The sequence below is a fragment of the Opisthorchis viverrini genome (genome assembly GCF_000715545.1).
Source record: "Opisthorchis viverrini unplaced genomic scaffold opera_v5_326, whole genome shotgun sequence".
NCBI classification, from domain to species: Eukaryota; Metazoa; Platyhelminthes; class Trematoda; order Opisthorchiida; family Opisthorchiidae; genus Opisthorchis; species Opisthorchis viverrini.
The window spans coordinates 554946-565302 of NW_008751982.1; the positions used below are offsets into that span (position 1 = coordinate 554946).

A 10357-nucleotide genomic window follows, 5' to 3' on the forward strand; every position below is an offset into this window, starting at 1 on the left:
TCTGTGCTTGGCTGGAGACGTTGCAAGAAATGGCGGCTAATCGATGTCAGTGGCGTTCGTGCTGTCAGTTTCTTTCCAGATTGTCTGATTGAGCGGTTGGAGGTGTAGGCACCTCAGTATGCTTGACATAGGCCAGCACTAGGTCCCCTCCCTCACCCACTTTTTTTCTCTTCTCTTCACTGTAGGGCTTTTAATACAATTATATATATATATATACATAAAATAACTAGACGAACCTTATGGTTGTACGGCAGTGAAGCATCAGTGCCAACACTGATGTTGCTGTCTCTGATGATGATGGTTTGGCTCCATACTTTGAAGGTCCTTAATGTTGCTGTGAATAAATAGGTTGGCCTATTTTTACTGTTTTTTCGGTACTAACTCAACGGGAGGAGCCTGATTGGCAGTTATTCTAGAGAGCTGAGTGCCTTAGCTCGTACTCAAGTAGTCTTGAAGATTCAAAAAGTCAGAATGTCTGTGAGAGCTCAATTTTTCCGTTGTTGTCTTTACTGTAATGATCGAAACTAAATAACGGCGTGTTGGAGTTTTCCACGTGGAAATCCTAGATGAGTTACTCACCTTTATTTTATCTTCCAAATTTGAAGGTGGCTGAACGCGAAAGAAGCAAGTCCGTTGGGCGGGCCACTCCCAAGCCTCGTGGTCGAACACCATCGCGGTCTCGATCGAGCGTGGGAACGCGCCTAAAAGGTGCTCGAGCCCCTGCCTCGGATTCAAAAGTTGGACGTCGCCTGTCGCCAAGCTCATCGAGCTCTTCATCTAGAGGATCTTCCCGCCAAGCCGCCGCTCGAAAACGTGTTTCGGATGTCTCTGGGCCCAAACGCGGTCGACCCTCATCCGTCCGCCAGCTGAATCACACTGGGAGTTCTCCAGCGATAACCCCAAATAGTCGTACCGGTCGCCAGAATGTATCAGTTTCTCCGTGGTATGTTGCTTTACATCTACTCCTTTCTCACGTCCGCCTTACCACAGTCATGGGATCTTTGAATTGCAGTCACTGCTGCCGTTTTTCGTCGAATCTTTTTGGTTTAGTGTTATATTTTTGCTTGCCAGCAGCTCAGTGTATCCGAGTTTCCTGTCTACATAGACATATGCAAGTACCAACACGTCACTACTTTGAAATCCGGGGTGCTAGGCAAGCGACAGAACCTCAAAGTGACCAAAACAAGTCAAACCGAGTATGCCAGGTGGGGGTAAACCGAATTTGGCTCCGGGCATAAGCTCCATCAGGTTCAACTCCGTAGCTGTTCCTACTGCGACTCGAAATTCACCCATCTGATAGGACTGAGCTTCACGACCTGCCGAGTCTTGATTGTCTTGTCCAGTAATCAGTTGGGCCACTTGAGATTACGCGCGAAACTCCCAAAAGTCGAGTCGTTCAAATGGAAATTTATCAATAAAAGTGGTACTATGAATACGATAACTAAACGACAAAGTGATACAAATCTCAAATCATGGGATTATGTCGGCTTCTATACACCGGGTCAAGTAACGCTGATTTCAAATGGGATCTTGTACAAATACAATAGGTAGACAACAATGCGCTTCCCCAAGCAGTTCACAACACCGGGGTCAGAATATGATGAAGCACACGTGTTTAACTGGACGCGTGATGTTTTGGTTAAGGGGCGGTTAAAGTGCAGGTCGAAACTGCTCAGTGATCAAAGTGTGAAGTCTGACCGGAACGTCCGTGATTCGAACCCGACCTCAGCATTTCGACTGCTCCTGTCTGGGCTTGGGCAGGCTGACAGTGTCTCAAGCCTCCAGTTGGCAGCTAGGCATCGGAAGAATGCCTAGCCGAACGATTGCTTATTTACATTTTCAGGTGTTCCAACACTTGTTTTTGTCAATAATGACGACATAGTTGGTCTTAGTACTGTCGCCGTATGTTCGCCCTTCACCTTGATTAAATGGAGTGAGGATCGCTTCGCGGGTCGCTCATCGAGAACCGCGTTCGATATAGTCTCGGTTGCTGAAGGTTACTCACACCGTTTCTTCCCACCGGTAGATTCGGAGGCAGATGCCATCAGAGAACCCTCTTGTTCATAATTAGCCCTCCTTCGCCTAATTTACACGGTAAGACAGGCTTTGTGGCTTTGATCTGAAAAGTCTTCTGCAAACTGTACATTACCCTTGCGTCCGGAATTTTGGAATAGTGGCGGCAATTCACCCAGTTCTTTTGAAGCTCCTGGTTGTACATTAGATTTCCTCGATATTCGCCTATGTTACTTACGTCCGCAGATATTTTGCGCATTGTATCACGATATCCGGTAAACTTTCATTTACATAATGAAAGGCTTCCCCGTTCACTCGAATTTTCAGTCCGGTAAGAAAACTACCCGGTCGCTGTGCCGAATTCTGCGGCAAATTGTTTCGTGAGGCAATATGCCCTTCACCGCTTCTGGCTGCTCTACTTTCGGTTTCCTTCTTACCATTTGTCTTGTGGCTCAACCTGTGGGTGTTCACGCCGGCTTCTTCACAAGGATCCACCAAGGCCCTCTGGGGTCCCGCGTATCAGTTCGCGGGTGTACTCTGGCCAACCGATTGGCACGTCTATTTTGACTACCGCTGTCACAGCTTCGTACTGTCCTATTTGTTTCTACACTTCTTGGTGGCTCGTTTCATTCCTTCTGGGTATCGATCAAACAGTAACACTGATGCACGTCGGTCGGGTTATAAAGCAAATGGTGAGTTGTGCAATGGTGTCGACGATAACTCCTTGCTCTGATTAGCCCTAATAACCTTACTTTCCCTGTAAACTAACAGTTTGCTATCTCATTTCACTTCAATCGGAGTGCACATGTTGGTCTATTCCACTAGAGGTTAAGGGAAAGATGGAATGACGCCCATGCACTTGGATCAACGGCCTACCAAGTTTAGTGGTGCTGAATCACTCCACTTTGCTCATAGAAGATAAATCCGGATAAATACGTATCTATGGTGGGGTCTTCAGTGTTTGCACGCCACTGACTACTGAGTCTACTTATTAAGGCCCCTAAATTTAGCGGTTGATCCTTTATATATATATTGGGATTGACTATACTCCGTTTTCGATTCATTTGCTGGAGAAATCACCTTGCCAAATGGTCGTATCTTTGAACTCACTTGATTTCGTTAACAGCTTTTAGACGTCTGTCTGTTCCATCCATTCAATGCGTGTAGATGTTTCTAGAGTTTATCTCGTTAAAATTCCTATGATGGCCCAACAGGAATCGTAGTCCCTGGATAGAAATCTAGACTTCGTTCAATGTCGAGTTTGAACGTCCTACGAGGTGTGGGACTCTCTAATTTTCGTGCCTCAGCTTGTAACCATCTCGTTACAACTTTACTGGACATAGAGTCATTTCCACATTCCGAAAAGTGCCACGAAGTTGTGACACGAAAAAGGCATAGATTCACGTTCACTTGAAAACTAAGAAGATTGCAGTAATTTCCTTGTATGCATAAAACGTGTCTCGTATGTTTATACACGCCTTTCCATTTGTCACATGCTCAGGTCTGTTCGCTCTCCTTCTGTTCGTCGCAATCTACGCGGTGGCTCAATTCGGCCGGTTTACTCAGTTAGACGCGGTGAGACCCAGCATGCTGTTTCCCAAGCATTGGTTGGGTTTGTTGGCTGCCGCGGGACAAATTGCCACGGTTGCTGCTGTCGTTGCCTATTTTACTTCACGCCGACTGCCGCGCTCTCAGTGTGCACCGGAAGGGAATACAGGTGAGTGGTTTTCATGTTACCAAACAAATGACCACAATGAATGCTGCATGGTGTGTCAGCAGAGAATGTCGCCCAGCAGTAAAAGTCCACGGGGGAAATCGTACCATCCGGTTGCAGTGCAACTTCGAAACGCAACGAGATATCCGCAAAAATCGACCTGATTCTTGGCTGACACGGCCATTAGATTTCAGGTAAAATCAGCTTCTTGCAGGTTTCCCTGTATTTCCGAATTGATGAACTTGATCAGTATCACCGCATGTAAAGGGGGTTTCAAGCAGCCAAGTGACCGTCTTTCTTTCGACCAGTTCTGATAGGTACTCCGCGGTTGGTTTTTGAAAGTCGCGTATCACTCGTTTGGTTTGGAAGGTCAGCTGTAACGTCTTTCCGGTGCCTGACTGCCATGCCACCCAAAGGAAGCACGAAGGTTGGGAAACTACCGCCCAAGCCTGTGCCTAACTGCCATGCCACCCAAAGGAAGCACGAAGGTTGGGAAACTACCAGGTTGCCCAAGCCTAGACCGGGGAAAACGGGATGCAGAGGTCGGGTTCGAACCACTGGCCTTCTGGTCAGTAACCACTAGCAACTTGAGCCATCTCGCCCCCATTCGTTTGGTGACAGCTAGTTTCAAGCGTTTATCCTTGTACCACTGAATTTTGAATTTCGCTTCAAATGAGGGCCGATTTCTTCGTGAATCTTCACGTTCAACTGATTCATGTTGTCCCCAGATTGTAAATTGAGCTCTGGATCCCTCTCAATGCTGCCTCATTTCTCATTGGGACTCGGAACAGTTTCAATCTTGGTGGCTTCACTGGAATTCACTTATAATATTTGTTGTAAAAACTCAGGTTTTTATAATCAATTGAGACCGCACATTATCAATGTTGAACACTGATGTTTCCCCGATATACAACCATGATTTATGGGATTTTTCTGTGAAAAAAAAGAGTAAAAAGGACAAGTGGCCTAGTACTGATCTGTTGTAATCATTTCGGTGTGAATGCACCTGCAGACACTCATTCTGACAGATCGGATGGGAATGGACAAGGACGCGTTCGACCTGAAGTGGCGGCTATATACTGCAGTGTCTGTAAACAGGTATACAGAAAGCACCACGCCAACCTCATCTCAGGGGGCGCGTTGAACCGACAGTACCTAAACATTTTGCGATCGCGTTTGCAACCTCCTGTCGAGTCAACCATTGGCTACCTAGCTCTCTGGGGCGAGACGGCTCAGTGGTAACAGCGCGAATTTACTGACCGGAAGGTCCGTGGTCCGAACCCGACCTCTGCCTCTCGACTTGCCCTGTCTATGCTTGGGCAACCTGACAGTATCCCAGCCCTCGTGCTTCCTTTGAGTGGCATAGACGCCGAAAAGGTGCTACAGCTGAGTGAGTTTTTTCCATCTCTCCTTCTGAGTCACTCTGAACTGGGCGCGAAAAGTAGCGCTGTTTTCGACAGACAGTAATGCACAATAAATCACCGCAGCACCTATACGCTCCGGTTGAAGTGCCTGCTGTAACCATTTGACAAGAGGTCCCGTGAGATGTGTGATTATGTGTCTTGAGTTTTAGCGGACCCTTTCCTTGGGCTCCCATTTCACGGAGCTGTGAGCAGTAACCAGTTGGAACAAACAGGTGAACATACCCTTACACACTAATCGCGTATCGTCCAGCGGTTAGGTTTGGATTTCACCCCAGATTAACATTTCGATGACTTGGGTTCAGACTGCAAACGAGCGCTTTCAGATCGACTGTTGGATTATGTCATGGTAATCTTCACAAGTGTTTCCGACTTAGGCCAAGAAGTAACCGTTGTATGTCCAGGCCAACTCAGCCAACTTGATACAACATAAAACGAGACGTTGGGCTCTCGAAGAAGGACTAACTGTCCGCTTTCGGGTCTTTCTTAGAAATGGTCTACTCGGCCATGGAAAGGCGAAAAATGTAAGTTTTGATGTCATTGTCAAGTCCTTCCATTGGTTCACCCTAGCATAACACTCCCAACAAGTTGCTTCCGTCACTACTTCAATACGTCTCGTCATAAGCTTTCCGAACGTGAGCCCTTTGCTCCAGGTAATTGAAACAATGTTGCCTTTCATTCGGAATATCTTATCCTTTTCGTTCGACACGCCTGTTGATTGGAGGGGGTGACTGTCCTCATGTCCCTTTTGGAGAGCTCGTTTCAGTTTTCCAGCTAAAAAGCCTGTATCGAATCGCAGTGGTTCCAGTTGCTACAGCTTTGTTCACCGAGAATGAGAGGGTAAGAGCCACGCATTGGTGGCGATGGCCCAATCAATTTATTCACGTTGAACGGTTCTGATTCCTCGGTATGGCAGGGTTTGGGAGCTACGCAGTGAAGACGATAGCTTTGACGCAGAACCGCCATTGACTGCGTGACAGCCATATTTGTAGGGCCAATAATCATTAGTTCATCTCATACCGGGTTCCTATCCGTGTCGATGCAGCTAAGTTGATTGTCACTCATGGACTGACTGTTCCTGGATCGTCTTCATCCAACACAAGATTAAGTGAGGAGTGCTTTGCGAAGCAAACGAGGCTCCCCTTTGGATAGAAAGGGAAAAAGTCAGAATGCTGTGACTTGTCCGCTGTAGACCAAGGAAAGGAAGTCATCTGGATGGGGGCAGAGCGAAACTAAAAGTCACACGAACGTTCCACACTATGTTGCCTTCAGTGCATAGTTATCCCCTCTCTGCTTCCTCTTAGTGTCGAGGAATAAAAATATGCTGTCAAACGACTTTGAAACTGAACAACTGAATGAATTTGACCGCTTACCAGCGTCCAGTTCCTTTTGCTTTCTGAAGGTTTCTTGATAGCTGTGCCTCAAACAACCTCGGATGCTCGACTTTGTTTTTATGTAAAGCACCTGAGATGTTCTATACTGTCCTGCTTCACACACTTCCTCATTTGATTAGGTAAATTCCCGATTGATTTCTGGGTTGGGCGTCCTCTACGCCCCCGTTGGTTCGGATTGGACTGGAAGATAGTCATCTACCGACCCGGAGTGATTGGCTTGCTGCTTGCGGAAGCCACCTGTCTATGTGTGCAATGGGAGCAGTACGGACGTGTGAGCCCAGCATTTGTTCTTCTATTTGTCCTACATCTCGTCTGGGTTGCTGACTTTATGGCCTTCGAGGTAAGCATTCTGTTTATCGTTACCGCTTCGCAATCTTCATTAATAGCTGCTCCAACAGCAACAGCCTTCTTTTAATCGCCTTATTTGCACGTGTATTTGTTCGGGAGTAAGATGGACCAAGTGGTTAGAGCGCGAATTTACTGACGGGAAAGTCCGTGGTTCGAACCCGACCTCTATGTCTCTCGACTCCCCCTGTCTGGGCTTGGGCGACATGGCAGTATCCCAGCCCTCGTGCCTCCTTCGTGTGGCACGGCAGCTAGGCACCGAAAGGGTGCTACAGCTGGACGATATGTATTTGTTCGCAGATATCCGTGCGGACTGAGTACTTGGCCTCAATGTTTACCCTCTCATTCGTTTTGGCCGATACTTCATTTCGCCGTCACTGTCCGTATTATTAGTGATGGTCCACCATCTCGTGGCCTCACAAGAAATTGGCGACGGGAAGTTTTGGGGGATGTTAGTCCAGGCCTTCAGTCTGACTAAAAAAACTGTCCTAGAGACGATTCATTGCGAAATGGCCGTATTTAGCCGAGATATGTTGCTAATAACCTTGACTGTGTCGTACTTCGGTAGCCCATCTCTTATAGCAGTTTGATCGGTTCGTTAGTTACTAATGGCTTGATTACTGGATCAGCTGCTGACCGGTTGATCGAGGTTGGAAGGAACAACCTAATCAAAGAAACTAGACCAGTTCATTGGCAAATTTCGCACTGCTCAGGTTCGCGTCTATGTAGGCTGACCGTATCCCAGTTTGAACTGCCTTATACAGACAGCTCCAATCTTTTCATCCTACAATTACATCATTTTTGTTATTTTCACCCATTCTTTCGATAGCATGTATTCACAACATCCTTCGAGGTTCGTCACGAAGGATTCGGATACTACACTATTTTGGGGGCGCTGATGATTCCTTTCGTGTATATCTTGGGTGCGGCGTACATGTTGCCGAAACCAGACCTTGGGAAGCTGTTTACACCTACTGGTGTACCTATCTACCAGCACTGGGCTTTGAACATCCTCGCCGTGGTTCTGTTTCTGGTGGGCTACTGGATTTATCGATTTTCCGACAACCAAAAGGACCTTTTCCGTCGCCAACCAAATCATCCTTCATTTGCCGGTACGTGACCATTGTGAACGTTTTCAATAATGAATGTTCGGAAATAGCTTTCGTATCGATGAGTCATGTTTTCTACGTGTCTTCCAAATTAGGACGAATTGGTTCTATTTCATTGAATTGTCTTGGCCGATAGGATTGTACGGTATTTTGCGTAGAATATTGAGACGTTTCTCCCAAATTCAAGCAGTGCTACTGTTCTATCTGGTAACGAGTGCTTGAGCAGACCTGGTAACGCCGTACCACAGACAAAACTCCCAGCGGTCTCGTTCTACCACGAATTCACATCCGATGGTGAAGCTGAAGGAGGTTATGATCAATTCGTCTAAATTCGTGATCTGCCCGTGCCGAGGGGAAGCAAGAGCAGTGTGCTGTCTTGCTTGCCCAGTGTGTGCGGTCAGATAGACTGGGCGTTGAGGCTTGAAAATGGGTTTCAAGATGTCTGAGGCTGTCAGTGTCGGGTGACGCCCAGATGTTGTGACCTAAACAGATGCGACACGAACTGGTTGCCTCTTCTAACAAGTGGGCTTGCAGGGACACAGTTAATAATGCAGTGGGGGGAGGGGAAGAAAAGGTGTCTACCCGCCCTGCTATCGGCAACAGTACGACGACGCAGCTGATGACACCGCGCGATCCCGACCTAAAGCTACCACTTTGACGTGGTGGTCGGGCTTGAGTGCTGTAATGATCCCGCGGGCTACATTGGTTTTAACGTCGTTCTATAAGGTCCAACCATCTTAGAAGTGCCAAAGGGGAGCAATCACATCAAGAGCAACGAGACCCCGTACTACGAGTAATCGTACTACGAGGCGGTCTGGGAGTAAAGTCGTACTGTCCTCTTCGACAGGAGCCTGAAGGCACTAAGATGTTTCCTTCAGGCGACCAGCGTGTCCATCTTCATGGAAGCAACGGTGCTGTTTTCCTTTGAAGAAGGACGGGTTTGAAAAAGTCGGCCCTGAAAGCCTCATACTGTGATTGCCCAACAGTTGACCGTGACCGCCAGCGCTTTATTCAGTATGGTTGAAATACTCCCAAAACCAGAGGGGTTCTGCCCACAAAGCACCTGCTGCGTGCAGCTGTCTCAGGAGTGAGACAGCCTTTCACCCTGTGCTCCCGGATTAGGCCAACTCTCTGCAGAGTGTTGAGTCATCGGCACCAAACAGTCCCCGCTATCTCGTGGGTCAGACTTCTGAGTCAGAGGCTCAAGGTGAGGTACCTCAATCACATCACCTTCGTCGGCCTGGAAAACCGGGAAATTTCATTTGTCCGCACAGATCTTTGTCCACCAATGTCCCTCTCCAACCACTCCCCCTCCACAAGCAAACGCTACTGGATCATTTGACCGTCAGTTATCTGACCGATTGGCCTTATGAATGCCGTCTATTGGCAGTAGACAAAACACCTTCCTAAATATTTGAAGAGATCCTTTTAACGTCCGTACTCTATGTCAAGTTGCCAAACAGGCTATGCGCGCTAAAACCCTATAGTCCTTTAAAACTGATGTGTGCCGTATCTCCGAGGCACACATGTAACCGGGGTTATGCATCCCAGGACAAACTTTGTTCTTTCACAATTCTCCCTCCGTCTGCCCGGTGAACCAGAAGCGATGATTGTGGAATATATGGCATGTGAGTTGCACTCAACCTCAGATCTGAACGCGCTTTGCCGGATTGAATCCCAGTGAATAGCAATCTTTGTCCCACCCTGTTGCCCCGCTCGATCAATTTCAATGACCCTCGACATAAAAAGCGCTGCCCCTTTTGTATTGTTGGCTTGTGCTCTAATGGGCTGTAGGTCTGACGCTGAAAAGGATGCTTTCTACTGAGTTATTCAGGCTTTTTCGTCAAGCAGGAAGCACTGAGATTATAGACCTTGCGAGCGATATGAACGCCCAAGTCGGTCATCTGAGCTCCTTGGAATCGCATTTGGACGGTCGATTCGGAGTCAATACTTGTCACACAGACAACGGAGATCGACTCCTCCAGTTGTGTGCTGATCTCGAACTGTTTCTGGCCAGTACAAACCTTCAGCATAGGTGTTCGCATCGCGTAACCTGGCAGCTACCAACTGCGAATCAACCATGGACCAAGTTTGATCACATGGCCATCAGCCACCGGCAGAGAGCTACAGTTCAAGACTGCCAGTCCTTCCGGGGCACACGGTGCCAGCACGCCTGATGGTTCGTTTCCCCTCAGTCCCTCGCAAAGCAGCGGGAAACATGCCAATCCACCAACTTTGAAGATCTACCATAGCTCAACGGTGTCAATCTGAGCTAGTCCAAAAGCTCTCCACAGTAAACCAGGAGAAAGCATGGAAAAAATGTGAAAGGGGCTTTGTTAGCGATGTTCAACGCCGACCGCC

At 47.7% G+C, this 10357-nt stretch overlaps 1 protein-coding gene across 1 annotated transcript in view; it reads left to right on the top strand.

Moving 5' to 3' along the window:
* T265_10018 (hypothetical protein) overlaps positions 1 to 10173 on the top strand; it is a gene marked incomplete at both ends in the record, with an annotated part of 30051 nt that extends 19878 nt beyond the window's left edge. The window contains 6 exons of the mRNA XM_009176263.1: positions 606 to 943; positions 2341 to 2705; positions 3515 to 3730; positions 6662 to 6882; positions 7741 to 7999; positions 9866 to 10173. Coding sequence (XP_009174527.1) covers positions 606 to 943; positions 2341 to 2705; positions 3515 to 3730; positions 6662 to 6882; positions 7741 to 7999; positions 9866 to 10173 — 1707 coding nt within the window. The remainder of the gene's footprint in view (positions 1 to 605; positions 944 to 2340; positions 2706 to 3514; positions 3731 to 6661; positions 6883 to 7740; positions 8000 to 9865) is intronic.
* Between the last annotated feature and the right edge of the window lie 184 nt (positions 10174 to 10357).